Genomic DNA, 21,319 nt, shown 5'->3' with positions numbered 1-21,319 from the left:
CTCCGTAGGGTAACGTCTGGCTGTCTCGTCAGAGACTGCAGCAGATCAAACAGTGAACACACACACACACGCACACACACACACACATTTTTTGCATTTTCTTATTATGCACTCTCTAAATTATACACCCACGGACACACACACACACACACACACACACACACACACACACACACACACACACACACACACACACACACACACAGCACATCCCTAGTGGTTTTACAATGGTAGGTCCGGTCGTGCAGCTAATATCCCTTGGCGCCGCCGCACCTGTGATCCTTCCCGCCGGGGTGAGGATGGGGGCAGGTGAGGGCGGTGAGGACGGCCTAGGTCTTTCACACGACTCCCACTGATGACACGACCAAGAAATTGTTTTTCCCGCCTTGATGAGACCCGCTTATTTTTCTTCTTTCCCTGGAGTCAGTGAGGTGAAGAAGAGGAGGAGTGGGTGAAGAAGAGGTGGTGGAGGGGATGGAGAAGGAGAGGAGAAGGAGGAGGAAGAAGAAGAGGAGGAGGAGGAGGAGGAGGAGGAGGAGGAGGAGGAGGAGGAGAAGGAGGAGGAGGAGGAGGAGAAGGAGGAGGAGGAGATACGTACGCACATGTGTGTGTGTGAGAGAGAGAGAGAGAGAGAGAGAGAGAGAGAGAGAGAGAGAGAGAGAGAGAGAGAGAGAGAGAGAGAGAGAGAGAGAGAGAGAGAGAGAGAGAGAGAGAGAGAGAGAGAGAGAGAGAGAGAGAGAGAGAGAGAGAGAGAGAGAGAGAGAGAGAGAGAGAGAGAGAGAGAGAGAGAGAGAGAGAGAGAGAGAGAGAGAGAGAGAGAGAGAGAGAGAGAGAGAGAGAGAGAGAGAGAGAGAGAGAGAGAGAGAGAGAGAGAGAGAGAGAGAGAGAGAGAGAGAGAGAGAGAGAGAGAGAGAGAGAGAGAGAGAGAGAGAGAGAGAGAGAGAGAGAGAGAGAGAGAGAGAGAGAGAGAGAGAGAGAGAGAGAAAGAGAGAGAGGAACAAGTTAGTGTGACCTAAGAACCTAGAAACACTCAAAACGAAAAAAAAAAAAAAAAGCTGTACTTTCACGAAGGCAGAAAAATAAGAGAAAAAAAAAAGACGAGAAAAAAGAAAGCAAATACACGAGAGGGCTTAGGAGAAAAGGATGAGGAGTGACAGGAGTGATGGAGTGAGGGGAAAGAAATGGGAAGAGGGGGATATATAGGAATGTGATACAGGGAGGAGCAATGAGGGGGAAGGATGGTGAGGCGAGAGACTATGGGTGCAGAAAATGTACGATGAATGTTTAGTGATAGGAAATGGTGGGGATAACCTGACTATTTGTTCCTGGAGAAGAGTCCTTAATAGTAGTAGTAGTAGTAGTAGTAGTAGTAGTAGTGGTGGTAGTTTTTTTAGATGTCTTTTATTGTTTTAGTCTTTCCTTCTGACCATCAAATCTCTCTCTCTCTCTCTCTCTCTCTCTCTCTCTCTCTCTCTCTCTCTCTCTCTCTCTCTCTCTCTCTCTCTCTCTCTCTCTCTCTCTCTCTCTCTCTCTCTCTCTCTCTCTCTCTCTCTCTCTCTCTCTCTCTCTCTCTCTCTCTCTTGTCTAACTTTCTTCATTTATCACTCCCTCCCAGTTTTTCATTTCTTTTTCACAATTGTTCCTTTGTCTTTCATATTTCTCCCTCTCCCTCTCTTTTTTATTATCTTCCCTTTAAGCTGTTCTCATGATCAAGTCTGAATTTCCTCCATTTACCTTCTCCCTTCTTTCTTTTTATTTTTCCTTTTATCATATTTCCACTATTCACGAACCACACCTGCATCCACACACTGTATTTTACGTATGGAGGAGGCGTGCAGGAGGAGGAGGAGGAGGAGGAGGAGGAGGAGGAGGGTGTATAGCGAAGGGGCGAATTTCAATGTCTGTGTCAAAAATATCGGAGGCAGGTCCATAAAAGTCGTAAATAACTAAAAAGAAACCCTCACATACAAACACATAAACTTTTCCCCTTGGCCAGTGAGGGAAAAAAGAAAAAGATCAAGTGTACATAAAACTGTAAGGCAGAGAAACATGTCCACTATCAGAGTGTGTGTGAAAGGAAGGACAGAAACACTACCCACCAATTTTTTCAACTTTGATAGTAATCCACGAGAAGGAGGAGCAGGAGAGAGAGGAGGGGGAGAGAGGCAGGTGGTGGTGGTGGTAGTAGTGGTGGAAGATGAAAAGTAACAATACCAGATGGGGTGTCTTTGAGCTATAGAGGTGTGCGGAGAGTAAATATCCTCTTAGTTTGTGTAAGAGTTGCCTCGCACACCTGCTTAAACACACCTGGTCTTCTACGGTTCACCCTATTTGCCGCCACACCTGTTCTCTCACCTGTGGCTTAGGGCTATACACTGACAAAAGAGATACTGGGAAACTGGCGCAAATACACACACGTACACCCGCACATATACACACCCACACCCACACACACACACACACACACACGTACAAATCCCCCTCCTCAGACACACACACACACACACACACACACACACACACACACACACACACACACACACACACACACACACACACACACACACACACACACACACACACACACACACACACACACTTGCACTCACTCACACACCCACACACAAGGGGACAGCCTCCTTCAGTAAGACATTTGTGACTGTCAACATCACGACGTAAATAGAAAGATGAAGCTACAGAAGTTACTAACGTAGATAAGAGGAATGAAGAAGACACACAGGTACAGAAAACATCAGTCATATATTTTACTTTATCCTTTCGTCAATTTCTTGCGTGGTTTTAGAATTGTCAAGGGGCAAGATAGAGGCAACGCAGCACGACCAAACACTCATAGATGGACCGCGAGAGGCAATGGCTGCTCTACTTATTTGCTTAACCAGGTGAGACAGGGAGCAGGAGGTACAGGACTGACGCAGGTGTAAAGTGGCGAAGGGGCGAGACGAGAGAGAGAGAGAGAGAGAGAGAGAGAGAGAGAGAGAGAGAGAGAGAGAGAGAGAGAGCAGTGATTTGAGCAAGCACTCTCCCTTTCTTGACGCGTCTCGTGTTATGAGTGATGGCTTCGTCACCCTCGGCACCCTCGCCCTCTCTCCTCCACGCATCATTCCTAGTCACCCTTCGCGCGACTTTGCATTTTCATTTGACATTCTTGATTTCCACCGATTGTTCTCGTCTCCTTCACCAAGCAGGGCGTTCTTTATAAGCATACCTGAACGCCTCAGCTCATCCTTGCGTCACACTTAAACCAACACACCTCACACTTACTCTCCTGGATAAGGCATTTGACCTAACCTAGTGTAACCTAACCTAACCTGACCTAACCTCACACTTACTTTCCTGGATAAGGCATTTGACCTAACCTAGTGTAACCTAACCTAACCTATTCTAGCCTAACCTGACTTAACGTAAACTAAGCTAATCTAACTTAATCTACCACAGCCCAAGTTACCATAACCAAACTCACTAACAGCGGAACCTTAGCGTCACCAGGTCAGCTCAACACTAAGTAATCTCCCTCTTGAATGCCCGTCACCTAATCTAAACTATCCAACCTAGCCTAACATTATCTAATTATTTAACATAACATTGAATTAAAGACAACTCAAGGAAACTCTTATCACAATTTCACTTTTTGGACAACGTCACCTAAACTAATCTACGCAAACTAACATAACATTATCTAACTATTTAACTTAACATTGAATTAAAGAAAACTCAAGGAAACTTTGATCAAAATTTAACTTTTTTGGACAAAGTCATCTAACTTAATTTAACTGAAACTAAACAATACAGATGTCAACTAAGCCTGATATAATGATGTATTGTCTCTTAACTTAACACATTTTGAGTTACAGTAATCTAACCAGACTTAGAACCTAACCTAATGCAACTTAACATACTTCAACCTATGCCTAACCTGTCTGTGTATATCTAGACAAATGTGCAGAGTGGGTGGTAGGGAAACACGAGCTGATGCAGTGGAAAATATTCTTTGACGTTTCTCTCTGCATCAGCTCATGTTTCCCTACCACCCACTCTACACTAACTTAACCTGCTGCAACTTAACCCCTTCAGTACTGGGACACATTTTTACCTTGAGATTTGTGTACGATTAGACCATTTTATTGGCATTAGGAAGGGTCTATGGAGGTCAGAAGATTAATGGCCACAGTCTTCACTATTCTTATCCCCCAACAAGTTTCTGAAGCTGTATAAAATCACCAAGTAATAAGCACAGTGAATATGGAAACGCGTCATGGTATTGAAGGGGTTAAACTATTCAAACCCCAACTTAACCTAACACTCACACACTCGTTTCCGTATCACACTTTCACATACATGACTGAGGCAGAAACAGAAGTATCCTCAATAACCATGCAAACGACTAGATCAGACATCGCATACACGCAGCTAGGAAGAGCGAGGGAGAAAAAATACAACAGGTGTGCAGCTTGAGATGACAGGGCAAGTGTTATTGTATGTTTGTAAGGAGATAAGACGTGGGTGGATTGGTAAGGATGAAGGAAGGTGCTGAGGGAGGAACAGGTGGATGAATGTGGAGTAAGGCAGGTGAGTAATTCGCAAAGTGGCGTGCTGAAATGCGAAAGGCCTCGAACTATTTGGATTTCTGGTGATTTATTGCAAGATAGATCTACCGGACTGTGGGAAGGGAGAGGAGAGGAGAGGAGAGGAGAGGAGAGGAGAGGAGAGGAAAGGAGAGGAGAGGAGAGGAGATGGCTCGTAGTAGAACATGGAGGAGGCCAACAAAGGTAAATGTCTTTAAGTACACATTATCATTATCATCTTTATCACCATTACAGTATCAGCATACAGTCACAACCCACTCATAACCACCACATCATTTCCTTATACGACCACCGCAATCCCAACATTTCCACCACACAGCCATGCATTCCTCCAGCACCACCACTCCTGTCCACCTCAAGTAACCAATAATGCAGAAAAAAAATGCTTCAGCCCTAAGTCAGAGGGATCAACAATACACATCCGTCAACTAAGCCTGATATAATTATGTATTGTCTTATGTCAACAATTTTTCCTTTCTTTATTATTGATTATTTGTAATGAGATGAATGAATTGACAAGACCATTCCCCTCCTTCCTCTACCTTCCTCCTCTTCACTGACTTATTCACTCACCAAGTTCCCAGCACAATGAAGAAAAATGTTGCTCGTCACTTCATTATAGAAGTGAAGGAAGTGTTTACATTAAGAAGAGAATGAACTAAAATTTAATTCCTTTATGCATGGAAAAGGTAAGACGTGAGTAATGTTATGCAAATGCTAGAAGTAAACCATAAATCTTAACTTCGAATGCTGTGGCTTCTCAAGTGCAACCAGTCTGCCTCATGGTCAGCGCTCGGTGGAAGTCTCCGGGACCTGAGCTCAAGTTTTATTGGAATTGGGCCATTTTTCAAGCCATCACTGAGAGACTAAAGAAAATTTGCATGCTTCTTATCATTTATGTCTTCAATGGAACGGCAGTAGCCTCAGCAAGGGTGTCACTCCTAAAATTTGTCTATTTTTTCACGGGCAGACACCGCACAAACCTCCACATGAAATATTAAGCCACTAACCGTCGAAGCCCCACAAACAAGAACATTTACAGCAAGATTTGCCTCGTGGCTCTACTTACAGGCCAGTAAGAGGAAAAAAAATTAGTTTAGAAAATAATTTTGAGATGGTACAGATAGCAAAACAAATAAAAAGTGTAAATTCAGTATTCTCTCTCTCTCTCTCTCTCTCTCTCTCTCTCTCTCTCTCTCTCTCTCTCTCTCTCTCTCTCTCTCTCTCTCTCTCTCTCTCTCTCTCTCTCTCTGTACAATCATGTAGTGCTACTCAAATAAACCAACAGGTGTCAAACTCCCATCAGCAGTCAAGGGGTCAAGGTGCAATGGCTAACACTTGCAGTCCTCTGTCCCCCAGCTGGAGTCTAGGCAGGCAGGGAGGTACAGAGAGCGTCAGTCACCAACGCAGCTGCTAATCCTTCCTTTGGGGTTGTATGATAAATGACACCAAAGAAAACGTAGACTAAGTAAGCCGGGATGTCATAGGGAGTCCCGCGTCCTTGGAAAAAATAATCTTAAAACCGCGGAGGGTGGAAAGCTGCAGACTCAGAGGCGAAGAAAACAAGGATAAACGTGAGGACAATGAGAGAATTAATGTACAGTCCGCTCCCTCACGCTTATCTCTCAGGATTTTAAAGTGAATGAGTGAGATGGTGTGTAAATACTTCAATACTCCACCGTCTTTCTCACCTCATGAATATAATTAAATGTATCTGTGCGTTGCCTGACCCTAATAGAATGAGGGAGAGTGAGAGAAGAGTAAAAGGGGAATGAGAGAGCAACCAGCAAGGGTGTGGGAGAGGAGAATGTATTGTGAAGGGGAGTCAAAAGGTGAAAACAAAGAGGAAAAGATGAATAAGATAACGGTAAGGGAGGAAAATACAAAGACGAAGACAAAATTAAAAGAATAATAATTGAATCAGTGAGAAATTTCCTTCTTCATACACACAAATAAATGAGGAAAAAATCATATGAAGGATGGAAATAAATTGTCAGAAGAGCAAAAATAAGGATGACTAAAAAAAACAACAACAACTTTGGTGAGAATTATATGTAAGAAACAACAACAAAAAAAAAAAAAAAAAAAACTAGTGAGAATTAGATGCAAGAAATAAGAAAAACAACAACAACAATGGGTAGAAATGAAAATATAAAGCCAGAAACATGAAACGGATGAACGTTTTCAGATAATGTAAAGCAAAAAAAATTCATTATGTTACATTTTTACAACGATCCTTTCATATAATTCATGAGCCTCTCTTTTTTTCTTTCTCCCTTCCTTCCTTCCTTCCCTTTATCTCTCTTTCTTTATTTCTAACAATCATACGAACCCCCTCCCCCCCTCCTCTCTCTCTCTCTCTCTCTCTCTCTCTCTCTCTCTCTCTCTCTCTCTCTCTCTCTCTCTCTCTCTCTCTCTCTCTCTCTCTCTCTCTCTCTCTCTCTCTCTCTCTCTCTCTCTCTCTCTCTCTCTCTCTCTCTCTCTCTCTCTCTCTCACACACAACGGCTCTCCCACGCACGCCCATCTCCCTCCTAATCGCAGGTCATATTAGCAACTTTCCGCGATGCTGACACAAGAAAGTGTTGCTCCCTTAAAGTCAAGAAGCCTTCACCAAAGACAGCGATGCCCTTCAGCCTCTCTAGTCAGTGATAATAAGGATAAAAGTGATAAAAGTGATATACTAGTCGAACAACAACAATTACTACTACTACTTTGATGAGTGGAACGGTCTCAGTGGTCATGTAGTCAGGGCTGAGTCAATAGGGAGCTTTAAAAGAAGGTTAGATAAGTTCATGGATGGGGAAGATAGATGGAATTAGGTAGCTTAAGCACACAGGGACTGCCTCGTATAGGTCTGGCGGCCTCTTGCAGCTTCCCTCTTTTCTTGTGTTGTTATGTACTACTACTACTATTATTTCTACTACTACTACTACTACTACTATTCTCTCTCTCTCTCTCTCTCTCTCTCTCTCTCTCTCTCTCTCTCTCTCTCTCTCTCTCTCTCTCTCTCTCTCCGTTCCCCCACCCAAGTAATGAACCCTTATATTGATGAGCCATTCAGCTGAGGCGCTCCATGAAAGTCATTTCCTGTAAGCTGTGTGTGAGAATAATTCAAAGAGAGGGACAGATGTGTAAGATGATAGGAAATTTTCTAGTAAGGAGTGTAAAGGATTGTTAATTTCTCATCTTCACTGTAATTAAGACGCTATGTGAAATGTGTCTTATTTTACGTTATCCATTATACAAAACTCTTCTTTCATTCAGTTTACAAGAGATCAGGATTTTTTTTCTACTACTGAGGACTGGCAAAAATACTTATAATTTCTCATCTTCACTGTAATTAAGATGTTATGTGAAATGTGTCTTATTTTATGTTATCCATTATACTAAACTCTTCTTTCATTCAGTTTGCAAGAGATCAGGATTTTTTTCTAGTGAGAACTGCCAAAGATACTTAATTTATCATCTTCCGTAATGATGATGCTAAGTGAAATGTATCCCTTACGTTATTATTTGTTCTATTTTCTTTTTCTTTTTATTTATACCATGTGGGCTTTTCACGGGAATTTATGGGCTAAAGGGGATACTTTTTGGTGTACCTCCTATCTCAAAGCCCACCCGCTAGGAAACCGTTGCCCCGAGTGAGGAAACCCAACCTACGCTATTAAGTAATGTACAATACTTCTCTCTCACTCAGTTTGCAGGAGATGCCAGGATTTCTCTACTGAAGACTGCCAAAGATAGTTCATTTCTCATCTTCATTTTACTTTTGACTGTGATGTGAAGGGTATGCCGAGTCACACTACCAAGTTCACCTCTTCCCCGCTACTCACAGTCTGCAGGGAACAATCACCTCCACTAATAATTAAAGGAATAGTTTGATTTTCTACACGATAAGTCTCTTCGAGGAATGGGCTGATGATAAAGGCCATGTTTCCATCCACATCTTAAAGACTTTGCGACATTTTCTAATGGTTCTTAGTAGTTTAAGTTACACGGATTTTTAAGTGTATTTTATGGTTCTAGTAACAGATTAACAAAGTTTCTTCATTCTTAACAGGAAAAACACTCGACAACTCGGCTAATGACTTCTGTAGCTTTCGAGTAGAAGGAGAAGAGCGTTTCGGAATTCGGGACTTCAGATTAATTGTCATCATTATCATCATTATAAACATCATTGATAATAACTCACATCGCTTACAAAATTCAGCCACGCGCATTAGAGAGGAAGCCGAGGATGAAGGGACAAGTGGGAGAGTAAAGAACCTGAAGGTCAGATGCAAAACAGGACATCCAATAAGGAGATGTCTCGTGCTGAACCCTTACCACCACCACCACCACCACCACCTCCACCTGCCCATGAGTATTTCTTATTTCTTCTTCCATACGGTTCACTTTTTCGACTCCACGTTTATACGAATATTATACGAAACTTTCCAGCTGACGGCAAGCACTTGTCCTGCCCTCACTCGATTATTGATGCAATTTTTAGGGCATGGTTACAGTTACGGCCGCCAGGAGGATTAACCTATCGCAAAAGGGTCCTTGAACAAATCCTGAGCGAATCTTTGGTGGTTCGAAGCATAATCTGAACCGTTCACCGTCTGCCTTCCTTGACAATGCTCCATTGACTACCCCTCGCTAAAAAGTAAGTAATTAAAGCACCTCTCATTCATAAAGTCATGTCGCTCTTTCAAGGAGATCCTAGCAAATGAGCGAGGAAGACTGCATCACCTGACTCGAGGTTTCGGGGCTTCAGAGCTTCAGTAAAGGGACTCACTCGCTCCGATGGGTCACAGCGACACGCAAGCGATATCCTCGTGTGGAAAAAAAAAAAAAAGGACAGGAACAGCAGGAAATGGAATGGATGTCATATGAACACAGTGACAAGTGGAAGGAAAAGGGTGGAAACAAAATATATATGTGTATTGGTGTGGAGAGAGAGAGAGAGAGAGAGAGAGAGAGAGAGAGAGAGAGAGAGAGAGAGAGAGAGAGAGAGAGAGAGGATATATCACCACCACCACCACCCCCACCACCACCACCACCACATTTAATATTCACACTGTAGAACTAACAAGCGTACGAGAGAGAGAGAGAGAGAGAGAGAGAGAGAGAGAGAGAGAGAGAGAGAGAGAGAGAGAGAGAGAGGGCGGGGGGTTGGAGGGATGAGGGGTCCTAACTACATCTCCCCTTGTTCCTCCCTTACTCAAATGCCTTCTCGTTAGGACTCAGATTTAAGATCGTTACGTTGACGGAGGGAGAGAACGAATAGGGTGGTAACTGATGAAAGAGGGGTAAAGGAGGAGGAGGAGGAGGAGGAGGAGGAGGAGGAGGAGGCAGTGACATTCGTGAACCCAGAGGAGTATACCCACCACTCTACTTGGTCATCTGTTCTCTTGTTCTTGTGTATCTGAGAAACACGTCACCACTTACTCATGAGTGTGGGCGAGGCGTCTTTCTCACCACTCCTCTCCGATCACCAGGAACATGATTGTCACTTTCTCTCTCTCTCTCTCTCTCTCTCTCTCTCTCTCTCTCTCTCTCTCTCTCCCTTTGTGTCTTTTAAGCAGACTTAACCAAGAGATTAGTTTAGTTTTCTGATCTTTACTTTTTTCTTTCCTTTTGTTTCTTTGTCACATGAGTAAAAAAAGTTAAGGTGTTTACTTACAATTTTTTTTTTGTATGTCTCTCTCTCTCTCTCTCTCTCTCTCTCTCTCTCTCTCGCTCCTAACACTTTATCCGATGAGAGGGAAACACAACCCATCACTCGGACTTTTTGACCAAATATTTAGCAACTTCTTGGAACATTCTGACTTGTCGCAGAGAGAGAGAGAGAGAGAGAGAGAGAGAGAGAGAGAGAGAGAGAGAGAGAGAGAGAGAGAGAGAGAGAGAGGGAGAGTAGGAGATGATGCACGATGAAAAAAACAGAACAGTTAAAGAAAGAATGTTTTCCTGAGTATAATTGTAAGTCAAAGTAATCAAGTACTTTGGCAATTTGTTAAAAAAAAAAGTGGCAGTGTATAGAAAGAAAAGAGATACACTGTTTGTTTACGAAAAGAAAGAGGGAAAGGAGAAATTAGAAAAAAAAACCTAAATGTAAGAATATGCATTTCCATTAAAACATTCCTAGGCAATTTAGATTCTCGTGAATATTAATAATGAAGAGCATTTCCTTAAAAAAAGAAAAAGAAGAGGGAAAAAATATGAGGAATGTCAGATATAAAAAAGCTCATACATATAGATAACACAGACAGAAAGTTACATCCATTTTTGCCTCAATGCAATTCCATGTCTGAGATTAATAAAAGAGACAAGAAGAAATAAGAGAATAAAAACAAAAAGATATATTCATTCACTCTTTGATGTTAAGACGTTAAGTGAAATTACTTTTAATCTTTTATCTCCATTCAGAGAGAGAGAGAGAGAGAGAGAGAGAGAGAGACATGTGGGCTTGGGAATGTTTGTCTACTTAATCACATTCATGAACTGCTACACAAGAGAAAGAGGGAGAGACAAAGTGACCGATGGAGGAGATGGAATAAATGGAAGGAATTAAGAAGACGGAGGAGAAGTGAGAGAAATACAAACAAGAAAAAAAAAAACGTCACTAGAGAGAAAAAAAAGGAGGATTGAAACGCATAAATGGAGGAGGAGGAGGAGGAGGAGGAGGAGGAGGAAGAGGAGGAGGGTGAGGAGGAAAGAAGTCAGATGCTGAAATAAAGAAGTGAGAGGTGAGAAAAATTGGGAATGAGAGGCGGGGGAGGACCAAAGAGAGGAAAAGAAAAGGTCGGAAGATCGGGAGGGAAGGAGACGATGTGTGACTGCCACTGAGGAATATATAGATACGAAAAAAAAGTCACAGAGAAAAATTAAACTAGAGGAAAGGAGAGGAAGGGGAAGAGAAAGGACAGAGCAGATAAGAGGAAAGGGAAGAAGAGAAGATGGAAGAGAATATACCAAAAAGGGGAAATAAGAGAACGATATGAGAAAAGAAAGAATAAGAACATAAACAGAAATACAGAGAGGTAATAATTAGACAAAGGTGTGACAAGAGAAGAGAAGAGAAGGGAAGACAAAAGAAAAGAAGGGAAAGAGAAGGAAAAGCAACAATATGAAAGAGAGAGCAAAGAAATAGGAGAAAAGAGAAGAAAAGAGAAACGGAAAACAACGATATGATAAAAAAAAAAAACAGAGAAAACGTAATATAAACACAAGCAAACCGAGACATATAAACAGATAGATTGGAAGAAAAAAAAAAAAAACGCAAACAGACACACAAATCGAGACAGACAGACAGGCAGACAGGCAGACACACGGACACCTTCTCCCCACACAGCACACAATGAGACTAATACACAACGTCTAAAAGGTCAGGTGGAGAGGAAGACAGGCAGGAGTAGGGCGCTGGTGTAGTAATGTCTGAAGGGAATGACAGGTGGCGGGCGAGGCGGTAACTGTACTCCGCTAGTGACCGCTATTATCTTGCGCTATTACTCCCCATCGCGACACTCTATACCGTCACTGTCACTCCTTCCTTCCCTCACCCTTTTCCTACTCATTAAGGGCTGTAATTTTCCCACAACCTTCCCTCCTATAATGAATCGTTATGTTATTTACCTTTCTTATATATTTGTTCGCTTTTCATTTGACGTGTTGAGTGAGCCGGGAAGTTTTAGTGTTTGGTTTGAATTATTGGTGTTGTTACCCTCTTTTTCTTTTCAATTAATGGGTGTAATTGCGAACATGACTCCCTCCTTAATGAATCACTATGTTGTTGTTGTTCTTTACCTTTCATAGATATTTCTTCGCTTTTCATTTGACGTGTTGAGTGAGCCAGGAAGTTATAGCGTTTGGTTTGAATTATTGGTGTTGTTACCCTCTTTTTCTTTTCAATTAATGGGTGTAATTGCGAACAGGACTCCCTCCTTAATTAATCGCCACGTTGTTCTATCTTTTTACATCTTTTTTCTAACGTTTTCGGTGAGTTATAATTTTTAGCGTTTTGGTTTGAATTGTGACAGTGATAGGACATTAAAGTGAATTATTCAGTGTTTTACTTGCATGTTGTGTTCTTATTATTTTTTATCCTTTATAAGTTAGTGTTTTTTAATACTCTCCAACGGAACATTGCGTGTGACAAAATGAGGTACTAGAATAATAGTAATAGTAATAGTAATAGTCAAAGTAGAATTAGTGTTAGAAGCAAGAGGAGGAGGAAGAGGAGGAGGAGGAGGAGGAGGAGGAGGAGGAGGAGGAATAAAAAGAGGAAGAGGAAGAGGAAGAAGAGGAGGAAGAGGAGGAGGAGAAGGAGGAGGAGGAGATAATACACCACTGTCACTATCAAAAAATATTAAATAAATAAAACCACCAGCACTCTGCCTTATCACCAACACCAGATAGTGCCCTGCCTCAATACACGCAGCGCTCAACACACCAACACGCAGGTTAATTGCACGGAGCGGGGAAAAAGAAAAGAAGAGCGAGTGGGCGTTGCGGTACAAGATGAAGGGGTGGAAGCTGCACCATGGACTGCAGGGAGGGACGGGCGAGGAGGAGTGGGTAGTGGACGCTGTGTGGTAGATGCGTCAGGTGTCAAAGGTGGGGTACAAAAAAAGTGAGGTGTTGTGTGCGTGCGATAATGTGTGATAATGAGAGTCGGTGAGGAAAACAGGGCTTATCTCTAAACTTGACTCATCCCACATGCTAAAAAAAAAGAAGAAAAAAAAAAAAAGAAATAAAAGTTATCAAGCTGCCTTTGTCTTGTGGATAAAGTGTTGACAAATATAAAAGTAATGTGAATATGTAAGGGACGTGGGAGGGAAGGTGGTATTAGCACTGGGATAAGGAAAAATGTTAAGAATCTCAGATATTTTACACACACATGTAGCGCGTTTAAAAATAGTAAGAATTGTTGAAAACACTTTGAAGGACTAAAAAAATGTTTGTGCTACACTTTTTCGTCTATATTTGGTGTCACTCCGTCCTGATTTAATTTCCACAACTTACATCTTTTCTTGTACGTCACTGGCCAAGAAAAAAAACAGAAATTTAAAGGAAAACAAACCCACTAAGGTGCCAAAATTGAAGCAGTGTCTTGAAACCTCCTTATTGAAAGAAATAGTCACAAGTCCCGAAAGACATGCAGTTGGCGAAATCAGAAGGGCAGTTAGTGTGAATGTAACAGCGACGTGGGCCAACCAGACAGGCAGGCAGACGACCAAGAAAACCACACCACGCAGAAGAACAAGAACCGCCTGGCTCACAATTGTTCATGGCGCTGGCTGCGTTGGCGGACACAGGATCTCATAACAAACTTTGCATGAAGAGGTAAAACGGACCATTGAAGGAACAGAAGTTATAAAAAGAAAAAAAGGAGAGCAAAGAAGAGCTTGTATGCAACTTAAGGCGGGAACTGTTGTAAAGCGCTTCGCATACAGAAAATCGCTGCACACACACACACACACACACGCCCGCACATAGTTAAATCTTCTCTGATGTGTTGAATGGACTCGCACATGTGGATCTCTCAGTTGCACCACCAGTAGAAGTGTGGAGCGTACATACATCACGGGTCAATTATAACTTCTTGATCTAAGGGTTTCAACGTAACAAACTAACACATATCACGTATGAACTGACCTGGTGCAATATATCATAAACATTTTAGTTATATCTATAAACGAGTAACTAAGTACATTACCAGCCCTTCTCCCTCTCCCTCTCCCTCTCCCTCTCTCTCTCTCTCTCTCTTATAAGGAAGGTGAAGGGAAAGGAAAGTAGGCAGAAAAAGATAAAGAAAGATAGGAAGGAACACGATGAAGACTAAAAAGAGAGGATAAGCCGATAAGAGCAGCGAAAGAGAGGAGGAGGAGGGAGGGCAGGAGAGAAAGAAAAGAGAGAGGAGGAGGAGAAGGGGGAAGCAAGAAAGAGGTGGGAGGAGCTCTTAATTCTATCGTATTTTCAAGTTCAGTTCCTAATTCCCTTGTTCCTCCTCCTCCTCCTCCTGCTACTCCTACTCCTACTATTACTACTATATACGTGTGCATCTATTCTTACACACCTATCTGCCAAATTAACAGGTGATATTAAGGTACATACATAACACCCTTCATCCTGTGCACTTACAAACCCCTGATAGGTTACGCCCCCGTAAATAATGTCAGTAATTCGCTGCTCGCAAGTCGGTTTCAGCGATGTTACAATTGCCACAAAGGTTACATTACGAAGACCAAGTGTGCCTTTCCTTACACGGGTTCTTATGATAGCCGTTCTGGTTCTCTTCATCATTTTGTTTACCGTTCGATATAATGCTGAGAAGAAAGGATGTAGGAGAAAAGTTGCTTCAATGTCTCCCGTCTCCTTTTTCTTCATTATACGCCAACTTGTGTTTGCTTCCCGTGTTCTTTTCTCTCCTTCCTTTCTCTCTCCCGGACACCCACTCTCTCTTTTCTCCTGGTCTTCCCGGCGATGACCAGTCTTACATTCTTATCCTCGAGACTGTAGAGCTAGGTAGAGCCGGTGGCCAAAACAGCCTTCCCAGCCGCTGCACAGACAAAACACTCACAGTTCCAGTGACTAAGTACAAAGAAACAACATAATGCACCCCCACTACTGCTACTATAATGTCACGGGTGGTGGTAGTGGTGGTGGGGGTGCGGGTGCTGCTGCTCCTGCTGCTGCTGCTGCTGCTACTGCTGCTGCTACTCCTCCTCCTCCTCCTCCTCCTCCTCCTCCTCCTCCTCCTACTACTACTACTACTACTACTACTATCACCACCACCACCACTACTACTACTACTATTACTATTAATACTACAAACGATTATACTTGATTACACTTGTTTGCACGAATACTGATAATAATCATTATAATTATAATTGATTTTCAGGTGAATCTATTGTACATAAAATAGCATGTATATGTATTGGTTACGTATATACACATATATGTATGCACGCATGTATGTATTGGCATATATACACACAAATGAGTTTATGTGTGTATGAATGTATATCTATCCTATATCTAACATGCCACAGATGTATGTCTACCTGTACACTCTCTCTCTCTCTCTCTCTCTCTCTCTCTCTCTCTCTCTCTCTCTCTCTCTCTCTCTCTCTCTCTCTCTCTCTCTCTCTCTCTCTCTCTCTCTCTCTCTCTCTCTCTCTCTCTCTCTCTCTCTCTCTCTCTCTCTCTCTCTCTCTCTCTCTCTCTCTCTCTCTCTCTCTCTCTCTCTCTCTCTCTCTCTCTCTCTCTCTCTCTCTCTCTCTCTCTCTCTCTCCAATTCACTTCTCCCTGCCTGTGTCGCTAACCATGTCTCGTCCCTTCCTCCCTCCCAGCCCCCGCTCAGCCCCGGGACCCGCCTCGCAGATTCAAGCGTTGGAAAACACCCTTAAGTTCCTACAGTTGCAGGAGCTTGGCAAAAAGTACTCTCACGTGACCAGACCGCGGTGAGTCTTGCCGCCACCACCACCATCATCATTTGCCGCTACTCTCAATACAAGCCCTCGATTACTTTTTTGCCAGTTTTCAAGGCTATTTCTATTATTTGTCGACGCTAAGCTGCATGTTTTGCTAAGAGTAGTGCGTTGGCTGGCGTATTTATTTCCCAAAGGACAGTTTACATAGTTATAGCAAGAATTTCGCTCTAATTACATATACTATTAATTACCGAATACGCTTCGTTCTTCAGGCTTCTCTGAGAATTAAGATAAAGATTTTGCCTCCTTGCCTGCTCACCCGCCTGTCTGTGCATCATTAGCTTCCTCCCTGCATGATTTAAAGAGTGTAAAATAAGAAGACAGCTTAGCACATTAACTTCACCAGCACTAAGAAAGTAAGACGGCACTGCATCCTTTCTGCATGGTAGTGTGTACGTGTGAGTGTATGAGTGCATGTGTTAACTGACTGATAAAAGAAGCACCGAGTTTAGATAAGGTAACCACCCCGCCTGTCCCTGTCTCACCCCTTGTTATTCTGTCTCCTATGCACGACCCCTCTCTTGACCGCCGCTATCAGGACACACCACGACCTCCTCCACGTCTCTATTGGTGCTGGGAACTTGACATACACCCCCGCTGACCTCCACAAGCACGTTAAGCACGCTCTGTATCGCAACACTCCGCTTCTTATCTTAAAGTCTAAATGCAACACGATTCAAGGCACTCGCTTATTTAAAACACAGCGTTCATAATCCCCAAGAATTTAAAGAACGATGGGAGAAGAATATATATAGCGAAAAAAATACTTAAAAGAAAAGGAAAAGCGACTCCTAGGAAAAAAAAAGTGCCAGAATTTGCAAATGTAGAAAAAAAAAGAGTAAAATAAAATAAATGTTACTTGGGTTTCAGAGTTGCAGGTGTTGGGGAAAGAAGAAGTGTGGGGTTACGTTCCACAATTTGTCAGTGGGGAATGGGTGTAGTGTGGGGTGTAGGATGAAAGGGAGGAAGGTATAATAGGTGAAAGGGTAAGGGGAGGTGAGGAGAGAGAGATGGGAGGGGTGCATGGATGGCCTTTGTCTGAGTGAAGGGTGAGAAATGGCAGCGAAGTTAGTAAGTAAATCGTGGTTAAAGCTTTCTGTCTCTGAGATGTTGTGGAGAGAGAGAGAGAGAGAGAGAGAGAGAGAGAGAGAGAGAGAGAGAGAGAGAGAGAGAGAGAGAGAGAGAGAGAGAGAGAGAGAGAGAGAGAGAGAGAGAGAGAGAGAGAGATTACGATCCAGTGAAAATAAACAGGCATTACAGAACTATTTACTTAAATGTTTTCAGCTCATAAATATTTAGATTAACGAGAAAACGAAGGAATTTGCCCAAACGAAGAACAACACTTAGCGCGATGAGGGGACGCGCTGCTTGTGAATATTGCTTTATTCACGCGTAGTATCTAAATTAAAACTGGTTGCCATTTATACGAAAAAACATTTGTTCGCATATATGTTTTTACAGTAGCTTTAGTAACTCTTAGTGAGGACGAAAGGGGCGAGTGAGTCCAGGTAAGGAGCGTCTACACCTGGTTCCCGCGCGTCGTGATGTATTTAGCAACTCACAAGTTACTCCTAATTCAACCTGCCATACTCCATCACCGGTAACTTGCGGCCCGCCTGAGGACATTTATAACTCGAGTCAAGAAAGACCAAGTGTCCTTCTAAATCCTGGAGCATCAGAGCATAAACTGACTTGGATTCAGTCGATAGCAGCCAGTCCGGGTAGAGTAGTGTGGCATTTTAGCGATTACAGTAATAACGAATAAGTATTAAGGCAAACAGCCAAGAAAATGCCAGTAAAGCTACACTGCACCAGGATATCCCTCTGCTAAGAAAGACTCGGTGAGCAGCAGAAGATACGGTATGGCACCACACCCCTCCTGGGCCTGGCTGCCGAGGACCTCCAGGCGGCTGGGGCTGTGGCGAGGGAGATCCACTAATAATGAAACACAAACACTTCCCCCTGGTCTGATTGAAGTCTGTGCTCCTCCCCAACGGCTCTGCTTGTCCACACCCCGTCCCTGGTGTGTTCCCTTCCCGAGGGAGGAGGGGTGGAGGAACACTCCCTCCATCCCTCCCTCACTCACTCACTTTGCATTCCTTTTCTTATGCTGTTGCCCGATACCAATATATATATATATATATATATATATATATATATATATATATATATATATATATATATATATATATATATATATATATATATATATATATATATATATATATATATATATATATATATATATATATATATATATATATATATATATATATACACACACAATAAAAAAATCAACACCGATATCCAAACAACCAATATCCAAACAACACTCATGCACATCAACTAACACTCGTGCTAATTTTGTACTAAAACCTTCTCTTTCTTTCTTTTCAAGATTCGGGAAGCGTAGCGAGATGGTGCTGCCTCCTGGTGACGCCCTGGTGAGTGTGCGCGACCAACAGGTAATACTTTAAGGTGACTGACTAAGTGTGACTCAAGCAAGATTGCACGCTGCAGTTAGGGCTTTACAATACTTAGCGTTGGGAAGCGTAAGAGGTGATAGAATGTGTCTCAGGTGACGAGAACAGCTGTAGAAGGTGTCTCAGGAGTAGCAGAGGGTAAGCAAGGTGGATTTTGGGGTCTCAGGTAAACCCATTTGCCTCACGCAATAAGAAAATGAAGATGGTGTCAGTAAATCATTGGAAGTAATGAAAATTATAATAAAAACTTTCAACTGGTAATAATAACGATAATTCCCCGTCTGAGAGAGAGAGAGAGAGAGAGAGAGAGAGAGAGAGAGAGAGAGAGAGAGTAGGATAAACAACACCCACAGCTCCACTAAATCTAACGTTAAACTGGTGAGTAGAGTAACAAACCAGTACTAAGTAAATCAACAAGTTGCCCAGCGGAGGCAGCCACACCAGCAGGCATGTTTATAGGAACAAGTTATTTATTTATTTGTCATTATTTTTCTTCGGTATTTTAAGTATAGTATATTCTATTCCAAATCAGCTTGCCCAAGTATTTAATGAACATGGCTAGATGGAGGAGGAGGAGGAGGAGGAGGAGGAGGAGGAGGAGGAGGAGGAAAAAGTGATTATAGGTGTCTTCTTATTGGTCACTTTCATTAGATTTATATATTTTTTTAAATTTTCTTTATCAATCTAAGCGATTTTTTTTGTCTGCCTTTTCCACGTCCCGTAACACGCCATCTCTCTCTCTCTCTCTCTCTCTCTGAATCTACCTGTCAACCGAAACATTAATTAACCACAAAACGGTAATGCAACACCTGAGATTGACACTTCTAACATTCACACTACCGCAGCTTGCCGCACACCTGCCCACCACACCTGTCTGTTCATGGCTACCTATTCACCACCATTTCAAGGCCACGCTGACTCCACTCATATGCACGTGATGAGAGCAGATGGATGGATGGATGGTGGATAGGCGCCCATGGAACGTATAAGCCACGGACCCTCCACTTTACAGCTTTCCTCTTCATTTAACTCTCACGGCCATGTACCAACTTTCACTCCTTTTTACTTTTTTATTTCCCTCACCGCCATTCGTCCCCGACAGTCCTGTATCACCTTCCCTCTATCACTCCCAAACTTTCCACCTCGACATTTAAACTTGTGTTGGTTGCGCGGCATCCCACTCGAGGTGTTGGGAAGGCGACAGGTGGGGATTAATTTATAACGAGTCATTTTTTTCCCCGGTAGATGGAGGCAAGTGAGAGGCTGCTGGAGACACTGGCAAGGAGGCGGTGAGCACATCGTCTATATGAGCTTAGCCTTCACATGGCATCGCTCACTACCACTACCACCACCATCACCACCACCACCGCCGCTTCTTTTTCTCTCCTCCCCATTGAGTTTAGGTTCCGCACTCAATCGTCTCTCTGTCTAGTGTTCGTGTACCGCTGGTATCTCTTCGCATCGTGTTGGTGGCAGACTTGGTGTATAGCTACGTATGTTTACCTATGCTGGTGACGTGTACAGGTGTTCCATCCTTGTCTTACTATTATTATTATCATTATTATCAATTGTGTGAGGAGTCTTGTTTGTGGCGTCCGTTCATCTATCTACTCTCTCTCTCTCTCTCTCTCTCTCTCTCTCTCTCGTATTCACTCACTTGACGCTGGTGCTACTGTCCTATCACCTCAAATCAACAAGACCACTTCCTCAACCTCCAACACGTGGCTTCATGGAGCAACACCTTGTCCACGGCGCCTCCAGGACATCTCACACGCCCTCTAACGGACCCCACATGCCTTCACACTCTCTATAACACGTCCCCACCAACACCTAGCTCCTGGTCACACGCACCCCACTAAAGCTAAGACAAAGGGAAGGGCTGTGTGACGCGCCCGGTGTTCAGAGGTCCTTCGTCACCCACATGTAGTAGAGAAAAGGTCATGAGAGAGAGATTCAGCCCCAAATGTTCACTAGGTGCGCCATACAGAATTGAACTTGCTTCCTTCCCGTTCCAGCAGCCCGCCAGCCATGTACTTCTTCGGCTTCCTCCTCCTCTTCCTCTCCTGCTCCAACCATCTCTTCCTCCCGCGCCTACAGTGTAATTTGTGACATCCAGGAGAATAAACAATAATGCACTTGGTGTATTAAATGTACTACAGCAGTGGATTTTTATCTTCTTTCCTCCTGATTGTGTGTTTACAGTGCACCATAACCACCAGCAGTATTGATAGTAGTAATATAAACAACAATAATAACCAGAACAATATGAGCAGCTTTAAGAATAACACTAGCGACAATAGTGAAAACAAGACGAATAATAGGATAATAATGATAATAATAATAATAATAATAATAATAATAATAATAATAATAATAATAATAATAATAGTAATAATAATAATAACAACAACAAAAATAATAATGTCAACAACAGCTCAGAGGTAATGAATCACACACACACACACACACACACACACACACCCCATAACATTTTTCCCACGGGTCTCCTAAACCAGAAAACTTCTATTCTGCATCACATAGAACGAAAGGAAGAAAGAAAAGAAAGAAAGAAAGAAAGGAGGGAAGGAGAAAGATAAAATAAAGTATACTAAGCGTCGTGGTAACTCCCCAAAGTAAGTATTAAAGTCGCTCATTCACCAAACCGTTCCAGTAAAATTCTCTCTCTCTCTCTCTCTCTCATCCATGCTCCTCTTCCTCTCCCAGTATTTAAAAAGCTGTCTCTTTCTCCCC

At 42.7% G+C, this 21,319-nt stretch overlaps 1 protein-coding gene across 4 annotated transcripts in view; it reads left to right on the top strand.

The window, feature by feature from the left end:
* Positions 1 to 20,729, top strand: part of LOC123510254 (neuropeptide F-like) — a 25,682-nt gene extending 4,953 nt beyond the window's left edge. Inside the window, exons 2-4 of one of the 4 annotated variants that reach the window (XM_045265228.1) lie at positions 15,945 to 16,055; positions 18,484 to 18,529; positions 19,814 to 20,729. In XM_045265228.1, the coding sequence (XP_045121163.1) occupies positions 15,945 to 16,055; positions 18,484 to 18,529; positions 19,814 to 19,861 (205 nt within the window). In that variant the 3' untranslated portion in view covers positions 19,862 to 20,729. Of the gene's footprint in view, positions 1 to 15,944; positions 16,056 to 18,483; positions 18,564 to 19,813 lie in introns of all 4 variants that reach the window. The other 3 variants (XM_045265227.1, XM_045265229.1, XM_045265230.1) reach the window with 3 other exon arrangements.
* Positions 20,730 to 21,319: the final 590 nt, after the last annotated feature.

This window comes from Portunus trituberculatus, chromosome 28 (genome assembly GCF_017591435.1).
Source record: "Portunus trituberculatus isolate SZX2019 chromosome 28, ASM1759143v1, whole genome shotgun sequence".
Taxonomy (NCBI): domain Eukaryota; kingdom Metazoa; phylum Arthropoda; class Malacostraca; order Decapoda; family Portunidae; genus Portunus; species Portunus trituberculatus.
The sequence above is the reverse complement of the archived record's forward strand: the minus strand, read 5'-3'. Positions and strand labels throughout refer to the sequence as shown.